Source organism: Eubalaena glacialis, chromosome 12 (assembly GCF_028564815.1).
Source record: "Eubalaena glacialis isolate mEubGla1 chromosome 12, mEubGla1.1.hap2.+ XY, whole genome shotgun sequence".
NCBI classification, from domain to species: Eukaryota; Metazoa; Chordata; class Mammalia; order Artiodactyla; family Balaenidae; genus Eubalaena; species Eubalaena glacialis.
This window is the reverse complement of record NC_083727.1, coordinates 61,850,374-61,877,640: the sequence shown is the minus strand read 5'-3', so window position 1 is coordinate 61,877,640 and position 27,267 is coordinate 61,850,374. Positions and strand designations below refer to the sequence as shown.

At 39.8% G+C, this 27,267-nt stretch overlaps 1 protein-coding gene across 1 annotated transcript in view; it reads left to right on the top strand.

Moving 5' to 3' along the window:
- The window catches only part of KLHL32 (kelch like family member 32), a 237,904-nt gene that overhangs the window by 108,508 nt on the left and 102,129 nt on the right, over positions 1-27,267 (top strand). The window contains exon 5 of the mRNA XM_061207178.1: positions 19,086-19,184. Within this exon, the coding sequence (XP_061063161.1) occupies positions 19,086-19,184 (99 nt within the window). The remainder of the gene's footprint in view (positions 1-19,085; positions 19,185-27,267) is intronic.

Below are 27,267 nucleotides of genomic sequence, written 5' to 3'. Positions count from 1 at the left end.
CTGAGAAAACCAGCCAGAGTGAGGAGCACTTAACACCAAGACCCTTTCATAGAGAGAAGAGCCCTTCTCAAAAGGTGGAAGGACACATGCAGTCCCAAAGGTCTTGGATATGCCTCTAGGAATTTGAGTAGCTAAGGACCCAAAATGAAAGCAAATAGGACTGAGAACCACAATGAAGTTCACTGTTTTAGCGCTCTGGTTGCCATGATGTCAAGGAAGATAGGCTGTATGCCAAGTACTGTGCTATATGCCTTCATATAGTAGAGCAAGGGGTTCAAACCAGTTAGCTTCCTCTTACTTTCCTGAGAACTCTCCACCTGTTTTGTCCCTTGCAGTCTGATGGAGAGATTCCAGAAAGCCAGTAAAGAGAGAAACTATGCACTAAACGATAGTGAGATTTGTAGTCTCCTTTGAAATTTCCCAGCAGTACCCCTCCAGGTAGTGTAAATCTTGTCAGCCATGAACCAGCTACATCATATCTGGGCAGATCAAAAAGATTCTTTGGTATCTGTTGTTCCCCTGCTTTTCTCTTCATATCCAATAACTCCAGCCCTTGGTTCCTTAACATCATGGAAGAACCCATCTCTGTGGGGACACACATCCTAATTACCTTCCTCTGATGCAGAGAATGCTTTAGTACAGTCTTCACAAGGATATTTTGTGTAACTATTAATATTAATATTTTGAAGTCTTTGGAAATCTGGAAAAGTATGATACTCTGTGAAGTGAAAAATACTTTTTTTTTTTAGGTATAACTCTGCTCATGCAATTGGGAATTGAAAAGTAAAAGAAATTGCCTCTTATCATACACCATGATCAAGTGGGATTTATCTCAGGGATGCAAGGATTCTTCAATGTATGCAAATCAATCAATGTGATATACCATATTAACAAATTGAAGGAGAAAAACCATATGATCATCTCAATAGATGCAGAAAAGGCTTTGGCAGAATTCAACACTGATTTATGATAAAAACTCTCCAGAAAGTGGGCATAGAGGGAACCTACCTCAACACAATAAAGGCCATATATGACAAACCCAGAGCAAATGGTGAAATCATTCTCAATGGTGAAAAACTGAAAGCATTTCCCCTAAGATCAGGAACAAGACAAGGATGTCCACTCTCACCACTATTATTCAACATAGTTTTGGAAGTCCTAGCCACGGCAATCAGAGAAGAAAAAGAAATAAAAGGAATACAAATTGGAAAAAAAGAAGTAAAACTGTCATTGTTTGCAGATGACATGATACTATACATAGATAATCCTAAAGATGCCACCAGAAAACTACTAGAGCTAATCAGTGAATTTGGTAAAATTGCAGGATACAAAATTAATGCACAGAAATCTCTTTCATCCTATACACTAACGCCGAAAGATCAGAAAGAGAAATTAAGGAAACAATCCCATTCACCATTGCAACAAAAAGAATAAAATACCTAGGAATAAACCCTCCTAAGGAGATAAAACACCTCTACTCAGAAAACTATAAGACACTGATGAAAGAAATCAAAAATGACACAAACAGATGGAGAGATATACCATGTTCTTGGATTGGAAGAATCAATATTGTGAAAATGACTATACCACCCAAAGCACTCTACAGAGTCAGTCCAATCCCTATCAAACTACCAATGGCATTTTTTACAGAACTAGAACAAACAATCTTAAAATTTGTATGGAGACACAAAAGACCCCGAATAGCCAAAGCAATCTTGAGGGAAAAAAATGGAGCTGGAGGAATCAGACTCCCTGACTTAAGACTATACTACAGTAATCAAGACAATATAGTACTGGCACAAAAACAGAAATATAGATCACTGGAACAGGATAGAAAGCCCAGAGATAAACCCACGCACCTATGGTCAACTAATCTATGACAAAGGAGGCAAGGATATACAACGGAGAAAAGACTGTCTCTTCAATAAGTGGTGCTGGGAAAACTGGACAGCTACATGTAAAAGAATGAAATTAGAACACTCCCTAACACCATACACAAAAATAAACTCAAAATGGATTAAAGACCTAAATGTAAGGCCAGATAGACACTATAAAACTCTTAGAGGAAAACATAGGAAGAACACTCTTTGACATAAATCACAGCAAGATCTTTTTTGACCCACCTCCTAGAGTAATGGAAATAAAAACAGAAATAAACAAATGGGGCCTAATGAAACTTAAAAGCTTTTGCACAGCATAGGAAACCAGAAACAAGATGAAAAGACAGCCCTCAGAATGGGAGAAAATATTTGCAAACGAATCAATGGACAAAGGATTAATCTCCAAAATATATAAATAGCTCATGCAGCGCAATATTAAAAATACAAACAACCCAATCCAAAAATGGGCAGAAGACCTAAATAGACATTTCTCCAAAGAAGACATACAGACGGCCAAGAGGCACATGAAAAGCTGCTCAACATCACTAATTATTAGGGAAATGCAGATCAAAACCACAATGAGGTATCACCTCACACCAGTTAGAATGGGCATCATCAGAAAATCTACAAACAACAAATGGTGGAGAAGGTGTGGAGAAAAGGGAACCCTCTTGCACTGTTGGTGGGAATGTAAATTGATACAGCCACTATGGAGAACAGTATGGAGGTTCCTTAAAAAACTAAAAATAGAATTACCATATGACCCAGCAATCCCACTACTGAGCATATACCGAGCGAAAACCATAATCCAAAAAGACACGTGCACCCCAGTGTTCCTTGCAGCACTATTTACAATAGCCAGGTCATGGAAGCAACCTAAATGCCCATCGACAGATGAATGGATAAAGAAGATGTGGTACATATATACAATGGAATATTACTCAGCTGTAAAAAGGAACGAAACTGGGTCATTTGTAGAGACGTGGATGGACCTAGAGACTGTCATACAGAGTGCAGTAAGTCAGAAAGAGAAAAACAGATATTGTATATTAATGCATGTATGTGGAATTTAGAAAAATGGTACAGATGAACCTGTTTGCAATGCAGAAATAGCGACACAGATGTAGAGAACAAACGTATGGACACCAAGGGGAGTAAGGAGGGGTGGGATGATTTGGGAGATTGGGATTGACATATATACACTAATATGTATAAAATAGATAACTAATAAGAACCTGCTGTATAAAAAATTAAAATTAAATTAAAATTAAAAAAATAAATAAAAGAAATTGCCCCTTAATTTTCATGCTCTTGTATAGTAAAGGTTTTCTTCCTGATTCTCATTTGATTCCCTAATGTGTTCACGTGACTTTTTTTATGGCCCTAGTAAGGCAGACACTGTAGCATTAGATTTTGATGATCACTGAAACTGTATTTATTCTCTACAACTAGAATACTTTTCTCCAGAGACCAACATCAGGCCTGGCAGCAGAGTCACAGGAGTCTTACTTGAAACTGCCTTCTCATAAATCCATCCCTTCAGGGATAGATGTGTCACTCACTTTACATGAGAAAATGTCCCCATCAGATTTACTTATAAACATAACCTGGTTGAACTAAATGGTAGCACATGGAAGAAACCTGGGAGATATTTTTCTTAAATGCTTCTCTTGGGAGCAGCATTAAGACCATTCAGTGGTTTAAATATTTCAGCTGCAGAATCCTTTCTTCACCTGGCAGTACCTACAGAAGCCTGGCAAGTAAAAGGCCCCTGAGGCACCCGCACTGTGCCCCAGGCTCCAGAGCACACAGTCTAAAATCCACATTCCAAGGAAGGATATTTTGAATTGTGCAGAAAATGATTATTTTCTTCTTACGTTAATTCTTGTCAGAGCTGTGCCAGAGTCTGTAACTGGACTGTTGACATAGAAAGTGTGAGAAGAGTGAAATGAAGGGAAAAAGTTTGAATTCCATCAGTGAGTTTTCACTTTCTTGAATCTTTTGAAACTCTATATTATTGCCTTTGGAGGGAGTTTCTCTTTTATCAGTGGATTATTGAAACAAACAAGCAAGCAGATGTGTCTGTTTATTGTTATGGGGTGAAGATGTTACAGGTTCCCATGCATCGTTTCCTGGAAAGTGTCATACTTGACAGATAAGAACCATTTGCCAAATGAAATTTTTATAGCATCTCAAGATGTCAAGTAAAATGATAAATCCTTGACATGGTTTGGTGGTCAAAACTGGTAAGGACAGGTTGGAGACCTAAACGTTTATTGTGAAAAACTGAGAAGTGAGATTTTAAAAGTCCAGATCCTGACTGATCCCTAGAAGCTTACTTTTCTCAGCTGAGGACCCAAGAACAACGTCACTGGACCCGAAGCCTGTCTGTTCCTCATGGAGAACAGAGATTCAGGCAAAGTGAAGTCATATGGGAGGCCCCCTACCTGTAAAGCAGGGTCAGTTCTGACAATCTGTACCTCGTGCTAGCCAGTTCTCCCTCATGAAATCCGTGTGTGCTGTCTGCTCAGAAAGGACTCAGGGTATAGTTTGGACTGCAGGCATTACAAAGCTATCTGCTCAGCATAACAATCTCTAAAATGTCTCTTTGTGAGGAAGTATAACTGTGGCCACACTTCTGCGGTCAGCTTTCCCATTTGGTAATAAAACTGATATTTTGATTTTTTTTAAAAAAGTGTTTCCTGGCTTTTCCTTAATAATTTGCAAGTTTGGGGTTTCTTAGTTGTCTGATAGTCACTCTGCAGAAACAGAATGGCCCTCTTACCCACCCAACATTTGACTCAGATATTGAGACTGATACCACCACACGTGCACCAAGAAGATAGGAAAGGGTTTAGTACTCACATAGTGGGGTTTTCTGGGGATAAGAGGGTGGACCCCAATAGGTCCAAAAATGACTTCAGAGAGCAGTTAGGGGCAATTGATCGGCTTTGGTGTTTATTGTGGTTAGGGGGTGGGGCTGGAGGGTTGTCCACGCGGGCAGGGGCTTGTGTGGTTTGAGCTTCCACCAGCATCAAGGGAGAGAGGGCTCAGACTTTCTTGTATTTTCTTCCAGGTGTGGGGCAAGCAGGGAAGAGGGAGTGGTGGGGCTTGAGAGCTGTCAGCAGTCACACATCAAAAATGGAGTCAGACTCCAGTGCGTTAGTCTAGCATTTTGCTTGAGTCATAATCACATTTCAGGCATAGACATTTTCCTTTGGCACACTGTGAAACTCAGTCATTTATTGAAAACAAAATGTGTTTGAACAATATGCTTACAGCATTTATAATCTTTCTTGGCATCAGATCTGTGCTGAGGAACCCACTGTGGGCCAAGGTGCTTGAGCTCATGCGTACAGAACACTGAGGTAATATTAGATGACAAGGATGAGTGTGGCCCCTCTCTGTTTTAACCTTGTCTTCGTTCTATAAAACTCCATTTAAATGATCTGGATTTGTTGCCCTTGGGTCCTCCTCTCTCCTTCCCACACTTTCTATCTCCCACCTCCATCCTACTGCCAGGACAGGGAATTGAAAGAGGAGTATTCCCTGTATGCTCTTGATAATGGTTTTATTGTCATAAGTGGGGCAAGAAACAATCAGTTCTTTTCTAGTTGATGTCCTCCAAAGTAGAAACAGATAATATACAGCAACTCAAAATAGTAGGTCCACCCCACTAAGCTAACTCAGGGTGTATTTTGCACTTCTGTGCATTTGTTTCTCTTTGTTTTGGCAGAAAGTTCCATTGCTAGACATTTTTTATTTTATCCTGTCCATCTGAGTTTTTCCTTTGCTGTGGTGGATGAGCAGCAACTCCTGTTTGGAATATTTCTAAGCAGACATCATTACAATTGTGTTCTTTCTTGATCATTGGAATTTCTAAGGGTTGGCTGTACTCAGAATCATTCCCTAAGGAAATTCTGACCCTTCCTTTAAGTGTTCCATCAAATCATCTCTGGGTGGAGGGAGGTTAACAGTTTATTTAGTAGAGAATCTTGATTAGCTCCTTAGTTTTCATAAGAGGATGTCAGCCTATTGATGGCTTTTTAAAGGACATGAACTTTTCCCCTTATTTAGCAAAAGAGAATGATTACACGCCAGCCTCAGCCTGTTTGCTAGAAAGCTCTCATTAGAAGTTCATTGGGAGAAATTATACACATAATGGGTTCCCAGAAGATAGGCAGTCTGTCCATCTGGCTTGGTGGTTCTCAACCTCATCTATCAGGCCTTAATATAAAAAGGCCACCTTTACTATCCTGAAATGAAATTCCTAATAATGTAACTTACCCACACAAATTACTCTAAACATTAATAAGAATGTCTTAACCGTATATAAAGAACACACAGAAGGAAAGAGAGTATAATGAAAATCATACGTATTTCAGTATGTACATGCTGGAGCAGAACTTTTCAGAAGACAGAATGAAATAGTTGCCTGTCTACAGCTATAGGTAGAATCATCATGCTGGGACAGCTGCATACAGATGCAGAATGACACATGGATGTTTTGCTGACAACTGAGATATCACAAGGGTATGCCCTAGGCGACATGATTTTCTAAAATAGTGAACAACTCTTAGTAAAATTCCATACAAAACAAAACAGTTGTCTTCTTTTGGTTTCTATTGTGGTAGCATTCTTGGAAAATTCAGTGTATCTTGACACAAAACAAACAAAAACTTGTGTTTATATGTAAAACAGTTAGATTCTAGGCTTAGAGTTTTATAAACAAGTTTTTCACTTACGTACATGTCCAGCAGGGCACTCATATATGCAGGATTTAGGGCAGTTCTTTGCAGTTGGTGGCTGTCCTGTACATTGCCTGACCACTGCCCAGCAAAGGCCAGTAGTGTCGCCCTGTCTGGGGGCAACCAAAAATACCTGCATGCGTTTCCAAATTGCTCCCTGGAAGGTTGTCCTGTCTCCATTAAAAGCCACTGCTCATCTACTCTAAGTCTTATACCTGGATCAAGGTATCAAGGGAGAAAATCAGAAAAGTGAATGTCTGAATTTTGAAGAATCTCTTTGTTAACTTTTACTTTTTATGCAAAGTTTATAAAATACACGTACGATGGTATTAAAAGTATCACCAGGTAAGTCATTCAGTGTTAGTCTTAATTTCTGCAGGAAAATTTCCATTAGATCTCAGGGCCTAGAGAAGCTAGAGTTCATTTTAGTATTTTCATCTTTTGTTAGGCTGCATTTCCTTTTTAGTTTCCATGCTAGGAAGCTTAGAGCCATATTTGCAGCCCACTTTTAATAGTTATGATGATATATATACATAATATATCTCCTCTCCTGACCTCATATCACTTTTTGTTTCCTGTTTTCTCCTTGCTTGAGTTATGTTCCTAATTTTTAAATGCTCGTATTGATGCCTCAGAGCCTTCTGAAAATGAGTATATGTAAATAAATAAAGTGAATAAAAATATTTGGGAGCTCTATCTGAAAGTTTTGGTACATTAATGTTATTTGTAGGCATGAAAAAAGTGGTGCTACACCCCATTAGTTCTGCCTGCAAAAATGAGTGTCTGCAGAATCCCAAATTGTTCCATAAATAAGCCATTCTACTTGCTTCCTAAAGTTTTTCCCCCCTTACTTTCAGAACTAAAATTAAGAAGCATGCAAATTTTATAAAGATAAATTACTATTTTTCATCTTTTGAAAATGAAAAGATCACCCAAATGTTTACACAAACATAAAGAAGAATGAAAGTGAAAAGCCATATTCACCCAAATTCTCACTTACTTACACATTTCTTTTTTTTCCTGGCCTTTGCCCATCTCCCGAGTAATTTAATATAGATTTTTTGTGATTATAATTTACTTTAATGTCTTTTCTGGAAATAGATAAAAGTATATTTATCCATAAATGCATAGTATATAAACAATGCTGCCTTATTATAATACAGTTTTTTAAAACTTTGGATTATTTTAAATAAATTCATGGACCTGGAATTACTTGATCAAGAGGAAGAACATATTTTTTGTGAGATTGCCTTCTGGAGGAGTTTTGCAAGAGCTGCTATTGGACAATGAACTTTATAAACTTCCTTCCTTAAAAAAGAATTCTTGAGCCCTCTGCTGGAAACATTTAGTATTTCTGTGGAGTAGTAGTATTTGAGAGTTTTACAATTCTAAATGTAAGATTTTTTTTAAACGAAAACAACCTGATAGCAAAAATATATGGCCTTTGTGGTTAATTTCAAGATAAAAACATAACTAGCCAAACTTTTGAGAAGATTTATACTGCAAGTCGATATTACATTTGAGTAGAATAATGATGCTAATATTCAAATGAAGGGCTAATTCAAAGGCACTGAATGTCCTAAGTTAATTTGTGAATATTTTATCTCCTTTGTATACTTCATAAAAACCATCCATTTATAGTTTGTTCTCAAGTTGAGATTCATTAATTCATCAAATAGTTAATGAGCACCTACTATGTGTTAAGGACTCACTAGATGTTAGGGCTGCATTGATGGAAATCATGCAGTGAATGCTTTCTCAGAGTGGCTTGAAGAGTGAATGGAAATGCCAGGTCAACACACCATTGCATTTATTGGAAATGGATTACCAGGGGCCTGAATTGTTTGTGTATGGAGCGTGGTGAAGCATCTGAGGACGTTCAGTGCTCCAAAAGGTACACTAGTTCAGATAGAAGAAAGAGTAATTGAGCTGTAATACTTCATAGAGTACTACCTGCATTTTACTTTGCAGGGATATATGGTAATTGAATAGATGTAGCTCTTGAAAAACTGATTATAGCCGTGCATCCTTGTGTTAGCATATATCTGTCAGGGTAGAAATGGTTTGGCACAGCCCAAAGAGTATAGCCACTGACCTTAGAGGCAACCAAGCTTGATTCCAGCCTGTGGCAGCTTTGGAGACCTGTTGACTAAATTCCACTATAAGTATCAACTCTGCTAGTTGTTGCTGGGAAAAGTTACTGTTATCACTTCAAATCCATGATTCCCAAATCTCAGATGGATACGCATCCTAGCCAGGCAGTGCTAATTTGTTTCCCTAGTAAATTTGCTTTCCTCCTCTCCCTGATAAATTTTTCATTTCTTCTCCTCTCTTTTCAAACCCTTCCCCTCTCATTACCCTACCTCTGGTCACATACCGCAAGGGAGACTCACCTTCCACTGAGAAAATAGATGCAGACAGGAAGATCTTCATCTTTTCACCATCGGATCTCCAAACCTTCATGTTTCTGTGCACTTATTTTGTTGGAAGAAGTAACCTTGCTTTGTCAAAGGTTCTCTCCACTTAAGCTCTGGATCCTTCTCCCTCTTATCCCCTCAGACATCACTCCTGAATCTTCATTTCTGTCTCTTCTATCATCAGTTTCTCCTTCTCCACTGGAACATTCCCACCAGTATGTAAACATGCTTTATTGTTCTTTCAGAATCCTTTTCTTGTTCTTCTATTCTTCAGCTACCATTTATTCCTCTACTTTCCTTCACAGCAGAACTTATGAAAAGAGTTGCATAAACTTACTCACTTTTCCTCATTTTTACTCACTTTTCCACTCATCAAGTCTGGAGACTTCCATCTTCAGCATTCCACTGAAACTGTCCTTGACAGGCACAGATATTGCGAAATCAATTGAATGATATCCTTGTGACTTCTCAGCTGCATTCAACACAGTCAACCTGCCTCTCCATCGAAGCCTTTTCTCTCTTGGCTTTTGTGACACCGTACTCTGTGGGTTCTTATTCTGTGCCCCCCAGCTCCCCTCCCCATCATTCCTTTCCAGATGTCTTTGCTTGCTCCTCCCTCCATAGGCTCTGAATTCCTCAGGTGTCAGGACCCTCCTGTTTAGTCTAACCAGCTTCCTGGATAGTGTCATCCAGACCCATGTTATATGGTACAATCTTATGCTGTTGACTGCCAGCCCCCGTCTACACTCCAGACAAGGGATCAGCAAACTTTTTCTGTGAAGGGTCAGATAGTAAATAATTTAGGCTTTGTAGGCCATATACAGCTCTGTTGCAACTACTCAACTCTGCTATTGTAGCATGAAAACAGCCAGAGACAAATATGTAAATGAATGAGCATGGCTATGTTCAAATAAACTTTATTATGGATACTGAAATTTGAATTTCATATTTTTTTTTACATATCACAGTATATTATTCATCGTTTGGGTTTTTCCCAACTATTAAAAAAAATTAAAACCTTTCTTAGACATTAGCACCCAAAAATGAAATACTTAGGAATAAATCTAGCAAAATATGGACAAGATCTTTATGAGGAAAATTACAAAACTCTGATAGAAGAAATCAAAGAACTAAATAAATGGAAAGATAGTCCACATTTATGGATAGGAAGACTCAATACTGTTAATATCAATATGTCAGTCTTCCCTACTTGATCTGTAGATTCACTGCAATCCTAATCATAATCCAAGTAAGTTATTTTGTGGATATTGACAAACTGTGCCTGAAAGTTCTATGGAGAGAGGTAAAGGACCCAGAAGAGCCAACACAGTACTGAAGAAGAACAAAGTTGTAGGACTGACATTACCTGACCTCAAGAGTTACTATAAAGCTACAGTAATCAAGACAGTGTGTTATTGTCTGGAAAGAATAGACAAATAGATCAATGGAACAGAATAGAGAGCCCAGAAATAGACCCACATACATATAGTCAACTGATTTTTGACAAAAGAGCAAAGGCAATGCAATGGAGCAAAAATAGTCTTTTCAGCAAATGGTGCTGGAACAGCCGAACATCCACATGCAAAAAAAAAAATGAGTCTAGACATAGACCTTACACCCTAAACAAAAGTGAACTCAAAATGGGATCACAGACCTAAATGTAAAATGCAAAACTATAAAGCTTCTAGAAGATAACATGAGAACACTTAGATGACTTCGGGTATGGTGATGACTTTTTAGCTACAACACCAGAGGCATGACTCATGAAAACAATAATTGATAAGGTGAATTTCATTCATATTAAAAACTACTCTGCAAAAGTCAATATCAAGAGAATGAGAATCAAGCCACAGATTGGGAGAAAATAGTCACAAAAGACACAGCTTACAAAACTGAGCATATTCTTACCATATAATCTAGCAATCATGCTCCTTGGTATTTACCCAAAGGGGTTGAAAACTTAACATTCACACAAAGTAGACAAATGGATAAACTGTGATAAACAATGGAATATGATTCAGCACTAAAAAGAAATGACCTATCAAGCCATGAAAAGACATGGAGGAACCTTAAATGCGTATCACTAAGTGAAAGAAGCCAACCTGAAAAGGATACGTACTTTGGGATTCCAACTATATGACATCTTGGAAAAAGCAAAACTATGGAGACAGTAAAGAAGATCAGTGGTTGTTAGGGGCTTGGGAGAGGAAGGGATGAATAGGCCGAGCACAGCGGATTTTTAGGGCAGTGAGAATACTCGGTATGCTACTATAATGGTGGGTACATGTTGTTATACATTCATCCAAACCCAACACCAGGATTAAACCCTAACGTAAAACGTGGCCTTCAGGTGATAATAATGTGTTAATGTAGGTTCACCGATTGTAACAAATGTACCACTCTGGAGGGAAACATTGATAATGGGGGAGGTTATGCATGTGTAGGGGAAGGAGGTATGTGGGACGCTATACCTTCTGCTCAATTTGTTGTGGACCTAAGAGTGCTCTAAGAGATCAAGTTTATTAATGAAAAACTAAAATTTAAAAAATGCAAGTAAAAATTTTATCTTAAACCATTCTTAGCTCACAGGCCACACAAGAATATACTAGTATATACTAGTATATACTAGTATATACTATACTATTATTACAGATTTATATAAACATATATTGTGCTAAGAGCCATGGTGGCGTATACTCTGCCTGCACAATCCATTTCCTCTTTTTTCTTTATATAGAGCTCCAATTTAATTTGGGACAAGAGTGCATCTAGCTTTTCTTTTTTTTTGCTATTAACTTGTGTGCATCTAGCTTTAAACACTCAATTTCCCAGGTTCTTTTACCGCTTTGAGTAGCCACATGACCTAGACCTGGCAGATGAAATGTCAGCGGAAGTCTGTGTGGTAGCGTTCATATGAAATCTGTTGTTTTCTAATAAATAATGACAGACTCAGCTGGTATACTATTTCTGTTTCTTTGTCCTCTCTTTTCTTTCTGCTTTGAGTGCAGATGCAGTACCTGGAGGTGTGGCAGCCTTTTTGTGACCATGAAACTACAGGCTAAGATTGGCCAAGTAAGAAAATGCAAGGAGCCTGGTTTGTTGGCACTCCAAGCTACCTAATTCATGTTTCAAGAGAAAAATAAGTTCCAAACTGTTTAAGCCATTTTGCTTACAAAGCCATACACAATTGTTATAATACATATGCATTTTCCCAGTCCTTAAAACAATCTTTTGAGATAGATATTATAATTTAATCGTATCATTGAGGAAACTGCTCAACTGATAATTGAGTAGTTTTCACAATATCATTCTGCCAGCTAGTATAGGAGCCAGGATTTGAAATCAGGTGGTGTGACCTAGAGCCCATGGGCTTAGTTCATCAGACATCTCTGGTGGTTTGGAGTCCTAGGAGGTTAATCCCAATTGCATATTGGGTTGAAAGAAAATCTTGCAACACTTTATATAGGAAATGGACTTAGAGTTGAATTTTGAGGAATGGGTAGGATTTTGACATATAGAGATTGAAGAAGTTAGGAGAAGGGCATTCAAGGTAGAGAAAAAGGTATTGCCTATATGTGGAGAACAATGGGCTGCTGGCTTTAGCAAAGGAAACATAAGGTTGCAGAATTGGAAATAAGTTTTATAAATTAGGTTGGGACCACATCATGAGAGTTTCTGAATACAAAGACAAAAAGTTTGAACTTCTAATGTTCATAAATTGGGACCTGATTTATGGAGAACTACTGAATTCTGATCAGTGTCACTCAGATCAAGCATTTCAACAGAAATATTTATGAACATTTCCCAAACTGATAAATACATCTAGAAAGTAGAATTCATATACTTTATTATCATTATTTGAATTATTAGTTTTCTTAAAAATAAACAAAGTGTCTGTTATAAAGATGCGGTATATGAGTAATTTAGAAAATCCTTTTACTTTAAACATAGGCGCCACCTTGTGGTTTAAAAAATCCTTAGTGTAATGGCTTTGAAGCAAAAAACTAAATTGATGGCAATTTCTCATAGCTAGATCTTATGGTTCAAATTCGGTCTATAAGAAGTCTCTTGAAGAACTTTATACAAAGGGTTTTATGTGTCTTGAATAAAAGTTATTTATGCTGTTGTGGCTTCCTTGGTGGCACAGTGGTTAAGATTCTGCCTGCCAGTGCAGGGGACACGGGTTTGAGCCCTGGTCCGGGAAGATCCCCCATGCCGCAGAGCAACTAAGCCTGTGTGCCACAACTACTGAGCCTACGCTCTAGAGCCCGCGAGCCACAACTACTGAGCCCGCGTGCCGCAACTACTGAAGCCCGTGCGCCTAGAGCTCGTGCTCCACAACAAGAGAAGCCACTGCAATGAGAAGCCCTTGCACTGCAATGAAGAGTAGCCCCCGCTCACCGCAACCACAGAAGAGCCCATGCGCAGCAACGAAGACCCAATGCAGCCAAAAAAATAATAAAATTAAAAAATAAAATTAAAAAGCAAAGTTATTTATGCTGTTGTATTCAGTTTACTTGTTTTGATTTATCAGTTCAAAATTGTGATAATTTGCCATTTTTTCTATGTTACACAGAAAAAAAATCCCAAAGAAACAAGTATAAAGAAGAATAAATGTGCTCATTTATTCTTATAAATAGCCTTAGGCCACATCTAATTTGCACTTACATGAGAGCTTTCAGAAGTGCTTGTGTTCCTGTGTGCAAAGTTTTTTGTTTGGCTTTACCATGTTCGATTCCTTCAGGCTACTCTATCCACAAACCCAGAAGTAAGTAATTTCAACATCTCCTAAAGCAAGAAATGAGGAAGATAACTTTGAAGAACTGAGATACAAAAATTTTTTCAAGATGCCAACTCACCTATTCATAAAGCAGGAAAAAAGGTCACACTGAGACTTGCCATGGCTATTAAAGACAGTCCCTACTAGCGGCTACTCCAAGAAGCAAGGTAAAAGTGAGAGGGAAAATAAAGAGAAGAAAAGCAACAAGGAGGCAGAATTAAAAGGATGCACGGATGCTTGGTGATTTGGGAGAAGGAGCTGAAGAAGGAAAGGCAGGAATGCCCTGGGGTCTGTGTGCTGCCTTAGTGCAAGCCCGGTGAGGCCTGGGCACTGGCGGAGAGGGCCCATCTCATTGTAGGCTGTGCAGAATCTCACCTCACCTCCCCTACTCCTCTTTCATGAGTGTCTGGCCTCGTGTCCTGCCTGAGGTTGTCGCTGGGACCAGGAGCCCCAGTCTCATTCCAGTTTGGAAGGCCTTCATTAGAGATTGTGCAGATTCAACCCTGCTTGGATCGGTGGCCAGATGACACCTTTGGACTGAGTTTTCAAGAGTGCCTCCTTGCGGCAGGGCAAGTGGACCGCTTCAGGCCTGAATTCTGATGCAGGAACTCTCACTGGTGTCTTTGGAGACCACCACCTTCAACTGCAGTTGTGGCTTTTACCTCTGTTACTTTGTCGCCCCACCCAGTGTCACCCTGACTACAGCCACTGACCAGTTCTTATCCTCAGTTGATCAAAATGAGTGCAGAGTCTCAGCATTTGGGGCAGGGGTCCTCTGTGGACCTTTCCTCAGTTCACCTGGTCTAGCGTGCCACCAGCTGCAGGAAAAGCTTATGTGATGAGATTGTTACCTCCCCAGCTAGTACTGTCCAGCTCCCCTCTTTCAAGTTCAGCCCCCTGTATTCTGTTACCCGGAGGTCAGGTGTGAGTGGGTGGCAGTGAGAGCATACTGCATACAGATGGCCTATGAACAAGAGGCACCCGTGCCCCACCTGAAATTGCATCAGAACCTCTTTGTCCAATCTGAAGACACCCCCCTCTGTCTCCACCCAGGCAGGGGAGCATCGCTGAGGAGAGAGGCAATGCCCAGCCCAGTTGGGTGGCTTTAGTGGTTTTCGTCTTCCCCACTGCTTTCTGGACCACTTGGCTTTATACATCCTGCATTTCTTGATCTCTTTTGTTATTCAGACATTTGCCTTGTCCACTGTTGATGGCTTGTCTGAGCTAAGCTCCTCCAGTCTGATGAGTGACTAGATGTGTCAAGCTCCTCCTCCACCACTCTGTGCTCTGAACTGTCAGGGGATACCCTTCCCTCCTGTGGGTGGTCCTGGAATGATCCTTCCTCCCGTCTCTTCTGCTATGAGTGCCAGACTGGATGTGGATGGGTATGCGTTTCTGCAGCACTTAAACTTAGCGATCTTAGTTGTCATCCATAAACTGACGTGGGGGAAAGCCATTCCTTCTACAAAAGGCCATTTCACCCAGTTCTTCTAGGCAGTAGATAGATTCACCATACTCTATCTCGTGAGGAGATTGGACCTTTGTTTTTCTGCCCAAACACAAATTCTCTGGAAAAGTACATGAGGACAACCAGTCACCAAAGAGCAACAAAGCTGAATTTAAAAGACTAGTGTAAGTGGAACTTGGAAATGCTGGTTCTGTTTCCATAAGTGAGACCCAGCTTTTCTGGTAGGTTTTTTGTTTTTTTCAAACCACTCCCTTTATCTTTTAGAAAAACTTCTGTTATAATGAGAGATGAAAAAAAACTACAGAACGAAAAACAAGAAACAAAGACAAAAACAATCCCAGTATGGGTTTCTCTTGTGAGGTTTCTCCAGTTGGCCCGCTGGACGTGTTACACGTGCTGTGGAATATTCATCTTGTCTCTCTGTGATATCTGTCTTTGTGCTTGGCATTACCGAGCCTTAGAGGTTATCATGAATGCCAGTTGTGTGAAATAAGCGCAACTGACAGGATTTAAAGGCTAAGACTAGCCTTTCTAATCCATCTATTCCCCATTCTGTGCCTTAGGCCATGCCTGTTCTGTAAGAACACACTGCATCCTTGCTCCTGTGAAGGGAGCTGCAATAATTTCCTGAATGTCAGTCAAAACCTCTCTCCGTGAGGAGTTGGAGAAATTCAGATTTCTCCCTCTGACTAGACAGGAAAGGAGCTATAAAGAATTTTCAGAATAAGATGAGTGTTGGTATATTTGCCACACGTGCTTAGCTTTTTCACTTCTTTAATAGTTCAGAAATAAAATGTATATATAGTCCTTTTCCCTCTCTCCTCTCATGTTAGGCTAATTAATAAAATTAATTCTGAATTTAAAAACATATCTAGAGGACTTCCCTGGCAGTCCAGTGGTTAAGACTCCGAGCCTCCAATGAAGGGGGTACAGGTTTGATCCCTGGTTGGGGAACTAAGATCCTGCATGCTGCGCGCGGTGAGACCATAAATAAAAAATAAATAAATAATTTTAAAAAACATTCTAGATATAAATTAATTCATCAATAAATTATTGTAAGGTAAATTCATCAATATTAAGTGAAAGCTTTTTGTTTGGCATTGTTCTAAGTGCTGGGTATACAAAACGGACCAAGTCCCTACTCTCCTGGATCTTATATCCTAGTGAGTGGAGGAACAGAAAATCATCACATAGACAAATAAATATGTACTATGTTGAGAGAAGAATAAATCAAAGTAAGGAGATTGGGAATAGGGGTGGTGGAGAGTGGGGTACTGTTTTACATAGGATGGTCAGAGAAGCCCTCTCAGATAAGATGATATCTGGGCAGAGGTCTGAGGGACCTGAGAGAGTGAGCCTCTCTGATGTCTTGAGGAAGAGCCATCCAGGCAGAGAAAACAGCTAGTTGTAAACACTAAGGTGTTCAGCGTATTCAAAGAACCTTATATGGTATAGTGAATTTTTCTTTTTTTCAATGAGATAAAAAGTTGGAGAGTTCTGAATAACAGAGTGACAATTTCATTTGTGTTTTTAAAGAACCCGTTTGATTCATAGTATTAAAAAACAGTGCGAGGAGGCAAAGGAGAAAGCAGTTCAACTAGTTAGGAGGCTATTACAGTAAATCTAGGAAGACGGTGAGTTGGGCTAGAGTGATAAGGATGGAAGTGGTACTGAGTGTGATTGGATTCTGGAACTATTTTGAAGATAGAGCTAACAGGAGTGGCTGATGGATGAGATGCGAGGTGTGAGGAAAAGAAGAGGAATCAAGAATGACTCTGGGGTTTTAGTGTAAATAACTGAGAGTTGCTGTTCGCTGAAATGGTGAGATTGGAGTAGGAGCAGGTTTGGTGATTGGTGGAGAGGATGAAGAGATCAGTCTGGGGCACGTTGAGTTTGAGCTGCCCATTAGACATCCAAGTGGTGATACAGAATAGGCAATTGAATATCAGAGTCTGGAGTTGAAGGGTGAGTTTGGGGCTGGAGAAACAAATTTGAGTGTAATCAGTGTGTAGATAATTTTAAAGCCATGATATCATCCGCGGAGTAAGTAGAGAGAGGAAAGAAGAGATCTGGGGACTGAGCTCTGGGCATCTCCAAAGCTTACAGGTTGGGAAGGAGATGGAAAGGGACTCGTTATTGAAGTAGAAGAAACCAAGAGAGGGAGCGTCGTCCTAGAGGGAAGGGAAGAAATCACTCCAGAAGAGGAGTAGTCAGTTTTGCTAACTGCTGTTGGCTTGAGTAAGATTAAATACTGAGAAATGGCTGTTAGTTTTAGGGGTCACTGGTGACCTCGATGAGAGCATTTTTAGAGGAACAGTAGAAACAAAACTCAACAGGAGTGGGTTTGAGACAGAGCAGCACATAGCAAACAGCAGCGTTTTGTATAGACAGCTTCCCTGAGGAACTTTGTTATGAAGGGGAGCATGGACGGATCTGTGGGTTCAAGGGAGGGAATTTTTATGTCTTAAGATAAGAGCTATAATGGCATGTTTGTATGCTGATGGGAGTTATCATCCAGTAGAAGAGAACAGATGATGACGCAGGAACGAGAGGGGATGGTATCAGGCAGAGGGAGATGGGATCTAGTGCACAAGGGGAGTGCTGAGGAGAGGAAAATGTGCTGGTACAGATATGAGTAGGTGGGTTGGTAGACTTGGTGGTGGGAGCCTTGGGAAGATCGTGAGGTTGAAGTAAGGAAAGAGACGAGGAGGTGGAGGATTGAGGAAAGAGGAGCGAGTGAGAAGGAATAGAGGGTGAGAGCGAGCTGACCCCATCAGTGTTTTTCAGGCTTCCCTGCATCAGAAGCACTGGCTTCCCTGCATCAAAACATCAGTTGCTGGGCCTCACCTGAAAGTTTCTGATTCAGTTAGGTCTGGGGAGGTGCCCAGGAATTTGCAGTTTTCACGAGTTCCCAGGTGATGATGCTGATGCTGGTCCAGAGACTAGACCTTGGGCATCACTGGGCTCGGGAAATGAGTTAGGATGCCTGGAGCAGCCCTAAAGGCCTCCTGTGCCTGGCAGTCTTGCATGTAAAGTGAATTTCGTCAATTTAGTTGTGTGTTTTTCTCCAGCCCTATTCACCAGCTCAAGAGCTGGCAGCAGTAGGCACAAAGTTGGACCTAACCAGAAAAAAAAAGAATTGGTATCACCAGTGTATTTGGGAAGTTTTGCTTCTCTGTGATGCCTTTATGTTCTGAAAATACTATGTCTACATATTTTATTTGAAACATAAAGGATTAGAGAATCTGAGATTGAGAAGGAAAAAAAATGAAACTTTGTGGTTGAAGTTTACTATTGTAGGACTTAGAAGTAAAATGGAGTAATAGCCACCTCTGGTCCTGTATTTCAAGGAGAACTGTAAGCCCCATTTCTCTAAAATACCTGTGTTAACCATACTGTTTCTGTGATTTACTGAAGAATAACATTCTGAAATATACTTCGAAAAACTAAAATTCAGTTCTTTTGTGTTTATAAGATTATATTCATCATAAACTGAATTTGAAGACTATTATATTGTTCTTTGCAAATGTTCATATCCTCCTACAAAAATAAGTGGTTAAGTATGGAGCCTTATACACCGGATATGAGTATTGGAAATGAGAACTTAGCTGTTAGAATAAGGGCCACAGCTCATTAATCAGAATAGAAAAAAAAGAACTGACTTCCATAATAAGGAACAGTATTAATTCAGATATAGTATGTTAAGCAGCAATTTAAATACAGTGTATTTGCATAGTAAGCAAGTATTAATTTTTAAGTAACTGATAGTTTTCTTTTATTAAAAAAAAACAGATTTTGTTGGAGCCAGGCGTGATCCAGGATGTGTTAGCAGCTGGCAGTCACCTACAGCTGTTGGAGCTTCTCAATTTATGTTCCCACTATCTCATCCAGGTATGTGAGCTTGCATCCTGCTAGTATACCCTGCACATTCCTTCTCCCTGCAGTACCCCACCGACTGGAGCCCAGTGACAGGTAAAATGGAAGGGGGGGTGGGTGGGAAATGTGGCCTGTGGTGGTAGAATTTCTCCAGGACACAGGCTGAGAGGCTCCTAAGAGGGCAACTGCAGCTCTCATGTCCTACTTCCTGTCCCCGACCCTCCCTGCCCACCTCGCTACCCTTGGGCGGCAGAGTAACTCAACAACCACACACAGGGTTCACTACTGGGGCCCTGGGAGATGACGCTGGGAAGCGTCTTGATTTGAAGCAATGCTCTCTGGTTGCAGAAATGCATGAGAAGTTGGTTAGTCATTTAAGATTTCAGTAACAGTAGCTAACATATCATGAAGTCATACATAATTAATTGCTGCATGAACTTCCCGGGCAATAAATGCTGGAGAAATGATGAGTGATCTGTGCATTCTTGCCCTGATTTGCTAGGGTTTCAGGAAAGGCTCTGCGAGGGGGAGGGACAGAAAACTCCCATTCACCGAGCACCTGCTGCTTGCTCACCCATGCTTCACATTTGGTCCTCACAACAACGATGTACATTTTTATAGGCAAAAAAAATCAAAGATGTGAAATATACCCAGTTTGCCCAAAGTGACATAGCTGGTGAGTGGTAGGCCTTTCTGATTCCAAAGACCTTTTTTTTCTTCTTGGATGAAAACCCTTTGTTTCAATAGGAAGATATGGCACATCTTAGGTAGATAGTACGGATGTGAGTCTCTTTTATTTTGCAGAGAGTTAAGTACTAACCCCCTACATTGAGATCCTCCCATTTATTCCACTCGTATGACCTTTAACTTGCATTTATTACAGCATTATAACAACAGTGAAAATAAACTTTAAAAAATAATAAATCCACATAATTTAATTCTACTGTCCTTGTGCACATGACATGTTATTAGTAAGTAGAAAAATCCTATTTTTTTTCTGCCTAATTACGTTATTTCCTTCCTAATAATTTCTCTAATTCTAAATATAGCCTTTACTTCTGTTACTCATTAGGTCATTTCCAAAGCTCTTTCTCATCTATCATCTTATTTCATCCCCCCAGCAACCTCAGGAAATAGGAACCAGTGTCTCCTAGGGAGACAGTGGGAGGAATGTCAGCCATGTTCACCTAAGGAGCAGTTCAAATACAGCATATGAAAGTTTTATCATTATCTCAGCATATTTAATCTAACAGTAAATGTTTAACTATTTTATCTTATTTTCCTTTCTTTTCCCCTCAATATTGTTGGGTGATATGGGAGACCTGTTTTAATCCCTTTCTGCAAGTAACAAATGGGAATAACATAGAAAGGTTACAAGACTTCAAAGGTGTGTGTTTGACTTGTGAAATTGAAATTACTTTTATTTGACATTTCTACATCAAATATTGCAACTTGTGCTTTCTGCATCATCACCTGATTGACTTTTTCCATGGCAGGTAATAATTAATGATGTGTGTTGACAAAAGTTTGGTTATAGTGTTAGTTATCATGATGCACATTAAAATACAGTATATATACAGTGTGTGTGTGTGTGTGTGTGTGTGTGTGTGTGTGTGTAAACTTAAACCTATAATTCTCTCTAAATGAGAATTCCCGATGAACGTTGGAAGTTCATGGGTATTTTTCCCTATCCCATCAGATGAACCTGTTGAGATACCAGGTGACTTGTGTGCACTTTGGAATTTAATTCTTGCAATTCATTATTTTGCTGAGGAAAAAAATGTAGCTTGCAAATACATCTGTATTTTGTGGACAGTTCATTTATTATTAGCCTGCTTGAGCAGTGGTTAGAATTTTCACTGTCTTTTCACCAGTGTTTGCATTTCATTCTCTTATGTAACTTTCCTTTTCCTTTTTATCTGTGATGTTGCAAGATGTCCAACTTGTAGAAGGAAACTTGGACTATAAGGACCAAAACCATGTGTATGCAGAAACCTTCATTATGTCACTCCTTTTCAAATATATACCCTGCCTCTCTTTTAGGATTATCAAATTACCAGAAGGGGTCAGTCTGCTTTCATATTTTGACATAGTCAAATAACTATACCTATTTACGATTTTTGGTATTATTGCTCAACTGATTTTTAATTTCCTATGGAATCATTTTATTGGGTATATAAAATATTTTCTGTTAAAATGAAAAATCTTCAGTGCTTAAAATGTACTTAGACATTAAGACCCATCAGCCAAGGCTAATATATCCTCCATTCTTGTTTGGTACTTTGCCCAATGAGGAGTTTGTGAAACCGTTTTCCTAAGGTGTCTGGTATTGTTTTGTTGTTCTCAAATTACCATTATTTCAGAGATGTGGAGGGTAGACCTCGGCTCTCAGTAGACCTCCTGCTGTCCTCCAGTGCGCATTAAGAAGCGTATACTAGGAGAAGTGCTGGGTGGGCACTTCCTGAGCTCCCCAAGCCTCCCTGAGCTTCCGCGGCCATCGGCTATTGCATTGACCTGACGCTTCTTCTGCACATGCCTAGACGCTGCAGCTCGACAGACGCTGCTGTCCCCCAGCCAAGGGAAGGGACACTTTGAGGCCACTGTGTGGGCTTCTTTCTCTTGCTTTTCCTCTGGCAGGCTGCTGAGGGCCAGGACCCCACACCACAGGAGCAGTGCCCCTCTTGTCAGTGAGGACAGCCATCAAATTAGCTTCCCAGCCTGTGAGGTCTTCCCCGTATTCATTTTTGGCTCCAGGCCCTCTAATCAGGCCTGTCATTGAGAATACACACGGTCTCCGTGCATGTTGCTGAGATTAACTGGTAGCCTGGCAATGAAAGCAGCTAAATGATTTGGGGTGGGGTGGCTACAAGGGGAATGGCTACAATAACAGCCCATCATCCCAAGATGAGGGATTTACAGACAACTGCTCAAGTTTGCATCCTTTCCCACTTGCTTTGCAATGAAATTCTGTAGGACTCTGTCCTGTGTAGCCTGTCGTGTTATGTATCATTAATAACCATGCCCTGTCAGACTTATCTGCTGAGATTCAGTCCCACATAAAATGTGGGCGCTTCTTTCCCTTTTCCTCCTTCTGCCGCTCTTCCTTGTCCGTTGTGCTGTTTTTAAAAATTTCATCAGAAAGATGAACCAATTCATTAAAGAGCAATATTTGTGTATAAAAAGGGCCCAGTAAAACGCGTAAGTTTTCTTGTTTTTCAGTGTATGCATGTTTACATGAATGTCATTCACTCTGTTAAATCTTGTAAAGGAATCTCTGCAGACCATCCTCAGAGAGATGGGCTATGGATAGAGAGATTCTGATGTGTCTACTGATTTACCGAGTCCCTCAGATAAACATTACAAACTTTTTGAGTACAGTTTGTTTTCCCAAACTTTGATTTTCTTCTAACCTTTTTTAAAATTAGCTTCTGAACATCTCTACCTAAACATCTCACAGGCAATTCAAACCTAACATGAGAAAACCTGCCCTTTTCTCTGTTGATGGTACCATCAATCTGTTAGTTGTCTAGAAATTTGGACATAGTCTCAGACCCCTTCCTCACCACCATATCCAATCAATTACCAAGTTGGGTTGATTCTACCTACCAGATATCTCTCAGACCTGATTCTTTTCTCCGTTGCTAATTTTCTTACCTTTCTTTAGACTCTCACCGTCATTAGCTATATGTTATAAGAGTTCATAATTTCCTCCTAAGGGGTCTGCTTGTTTCTATCCTCTATCTATGCCAAACCATAGTCCCCAGAGCCATCATTATCTTTCCCAGGAAAGAGAACCAGCATTTATTGAGAGCCTATCTGTATTGAGTGTTTTGCACAAACATTCCCATTTCTCCTCTGCTAAGCAACCCCTTAAGGCAGGTGAGAGTTCTTTTATTTTTACAGATGGAGAAACTTAAATTCAGAACTAGGATGTTGATCGGGTTTGGAAATGTCTACTAGCTCCCCTAATGACCATTTGGCAGCATCATTTCACCTGCAGAAACCCTTAGCCTGGTCTCCAAGGCCAGGCCTCTTCTTCCCCAACCTCATCGCCAGTCCTCATGCCTTTCCTAGTCTGCTCTGTTCTGGACCCTAAGGCCTTCCTTTCATGTTGGAACTTGTCATTGGGAGGGAAGACTAGGTGGTAGAGATCCTGAGTGACAAGCAGAGCCTTCAGTCATTGCCTTCAGATTGTACCAAGGGTCAGGAGTAGGGAACACACACACATACACACACACACACACACCACCCTCCCAAACCCTCCCCTGTCATAAGATCGGGGTAGTGGCCACTGGACTTTGTGTTGTATCCCCTGAAAGTGATATATTAAGAGATACACATGCTTTGCTGAAAATGTCCTTTTTTGTAATTAGCTTTCAAAAAAAAGTTTGTACATTTTGTACTCTCTCCCCCAAATAAATGCTATATCCTATTATTTGATTAGCAAGTGTTCTTTTTGTTTGCCAAGTATCGGCCTTTATTATGAAATGCAATTTAAATATATTGACAAGAAAGAACCCTCACTAGACTTTCTGAATAAGACCACCAAAGTGGTGAATTAACTCCTTTTGATAGGAATATACTTTTAGTAGCTACTCCTAGGCAGCAGGTGGCAGTGTGAATCCACCAGAATTCAGTAGTTAATTTAAAGCAAAAATCAGAAAAAATGAAAAGAAAAATTATTTATTTTGCTACATATTAGTTTTCTGACCTAATCAGTAAAAAAGTCATTATTCACACCACACTGGGCAATATGCATTGTAATTTTTAACAAATAATAGGAAGCTGTTAATGTGTTCACAGGAAATACAGTTTTGTCTTGGGCTGCTGTGGTCATTTATCACTGCACTTTGTGAAATCACTCATTTGTTCTAATTTGAATGTAAATGACTCTAAGGTTTTACAAATAAGGTGACAGACTCACATAAATGTAATTGCAGGGTTCATCTCCCTCTTTTTATATATCACTCATTAGGTTATGAATTAAATACATCGTATTAAACCAGGGGCATGTCCAATGATGATATTGTAATGGCAAATTACTCTATGCTATTAGAGGTGTATTTTTTATTCATGGACATTAATTTGTCATTAAGCGGCATTAGTTTAGCACTTTTATGGGGAAGACGTGACCTGAAAGAGGAGACGTGCTGCTGTGATGTGAGAGGAAAGGGACAGGGGTGCTCTAGGTAGAGCATTTTATCACTGTAATGACAACAGGGCTCGGGAGGGGGCTTCTATTCTGTTTTCATTTGTTTTTGTTTTCTGCTTTTACAAGCATAAAACATCATTTCCCCAGACTGAAGGCGTTGTTCTGTTTACAGTGCACATCTGGATCGTCTCGTAGAGCGAAGCCAAAATTCTTACTATTAATCATTCAGAAGCCAAGTAAAGGGAGCAGGAGGGAGGAAGTGACTTCCTGCCCTAAATCTCCCTCCTCTGTGACTGATGCTTATTAGTCATCCCTTGTCTTCATTTAGTTTTACACTAAATGGGCTACCATGAGAATTAGTCATTTTCTCTCTTCAGTGAAGGTACAAAGGTTTAAAGAATGTTATTCTCTCATGAGGGTATTAGGAAGAATTCTGGGTATTTCTGGGTTTTTTTTTTACATAAATGGTGAATTTACTATTCTTTTACTTAGAAAGTATTTTTTTCCTTTCAACTCTGAGAAACACAGGATCCTTGAAATAGCTTCACAGAAGCAGAAAGTATCTGAGTGCTACTTTTGCATCAACTTCCTCATGGGCTTAATGTGGTTGGGAAGTGTCTTACCCACCCCAGTTATACTGTGGGACTCTTGAAGGCAGGGGTCATGCCTTACATCTCTTTATATCTTACCCCCTCCCTCCCATCGCATCACAAGAGCTCAGCGTCTATATTGGTCAGCTTGGGCTACCACAGCAAGATACCACAGACTGGGTGATTTAAACATATTTATTTCTCACAGTCTGGAGGCTAGAAGTCTAAGATAAAGGTGCTAACCTGGTCAGGCTCTGATGAGGGCTCTCTTCCTGGCTTGCAGATGGCCACCTGTGTTCTCACATGGCAGAGAGAAAGAGACAGCAAGCTCTCTGGTGTCTCGTCTCCTTTTTATTTTAATTAATTAATTTTATTTTGGCTATGTTGGGTCTTCATTGCTGCGTGCAGGCTTTTCTCTGGTTGTGGCGAGCAGGGGCTACTCTTCGTTGCAGTGCGTGGGCTTCTCCCTATGGTGGCTTCTCTTGTTGCAGAGCAGGGGCTCTAGGCGCGTGGGCTTCAGTAGTTGTGGCACGCGGCCACAGTAGTTGTGGCTCACAGGCTCTAGAGCGCAGGCACGGGCTTAGTTTCTCCACGGCAAGCGGGATCTTCCCGGACCAGGGTTCGAACCCGTGTCCCCTGCATTGGCAGGCGGATTCTTAACCACTGCGCCACCAGGGAAGGCCCTCTGGTGTCTCTTCTTATGAGAACACTGATCCCATCATGAGGGCCCCACCCTCATGACTGCATCTAAACCCAACTGCCTCCCAAAGTCACATCCCCAAATACCATCATACTGGGGCTTAGAACATCAGCATATGAATTTTGCAAGGACACAGTTCAGTCCACAGCAGTGTGTACTGAGGGAACGAATGGTGCATCCTTTCAGTAATTTTTTTCTTGCTTAAATATTGAAATTTTATATTATGGGAGGAAAATATGTTAATAAGTCAGTTTTACATTAGTTTTACCCATTGAATACAGTTTTTTTTAAGTTGAAAATACTTTCTATGGGGATTGCATTTGGCACTGAAGATCTTGCATATTTTACAGTTTATTTCTTCATAGATTATCATTTTTTTTAAACTAAGTAATACTACAATGACTTATAGGAGTTATCTCTTCCAAACAATGTATTATTATAATTTTTTTTTTTTTTAAACTTTGGGTTTATTTATTTATTTATTTATTTATTTATTTATTTATTTATTTATGGCTGTGTTGGGTCTTCGTTTCTGCGCGAGGGCTTTCTCTAGTTGCGACAAGCGGGGGCCACTCTTCATCGCGGTGCGCGGGCCTCTCATTATCACGGCCTCTCTTGTTGCGGAGCACAGGCTCCAGACGCGCAGGCTCAGCAATTGTGGCTCACGGGCCCAGTTGCTCCGCAGCATGTGGGATCCTCCCAGACCAGGGCTCGAACCCGCGTCCCCTGCATTGGCAGGCAGATTCTCAACCACTGCGCCACCAGGGAAGCCCTATTATTATAATTTTAATTATTAAATTAGCAGTATCTCCTAAATACATAATATATAATGGGTGTTCTGAATAGAATAATTTATCCTCAAGGTTGAGAAGTTATAACTTACACTCGTTTTTCTCCACTGCTGAGCTATTTTTTTCCCGCATTAGATAAGACAAATGATTATACCAACATATATATATAATATGCCCCTAATCAAATACACTGAGTGCTATTCCATAGTTCACTAGAGCTGATACTCTTGTATTTGGAGAAAGTTAAAGTACGAATTTTTGAAAATATATTACAAACAGTTTAATCTTTCAGATTTTTTTTTGTCAGTTAAAATGATCAGAAAGGGTAGAAACGTATCAGCCCTACTAAATCATAGCCAGCTACTAATTATTTGTTCTAATCATGAGTATTTGCTATCTGGCATGGGTGATCCAGAATATCAAAATTTTCAAATATCATTAATATTTGGCTCTAAAATATATCATAAGTTTTTTAGCAGCCATTTTAGGATCCCAATTAATCTTTTCATATGCTATTATGTTGGCTTTTCTTCCCTAAGCCCACACCAAAGGATGTCAGTGACAGCCCAGAGACACACTGGCTGGCCAAGGAAGTCATTTTGGCATTTTAATTTGTTATGTGGGTAATCTAGGGTTCACTATGTCTTCCTTGTTTGTGAGTTTTTAAAGACAAGAAAGATTGTCTTGAAGGATTTTTCTAATATTAGTAATTTGTGTTCTAACTATTGTGTGGTGGGCAATTTTAAAATCACTTTCAGCCTATTTTTCTCAAAAATAAAATGTTTCCAATATTTTACTAATGCTAGAGTTCAGAATCAATAAACAAAGCAAACAAAATCAATCTCACTTAATTCCATTATCAATA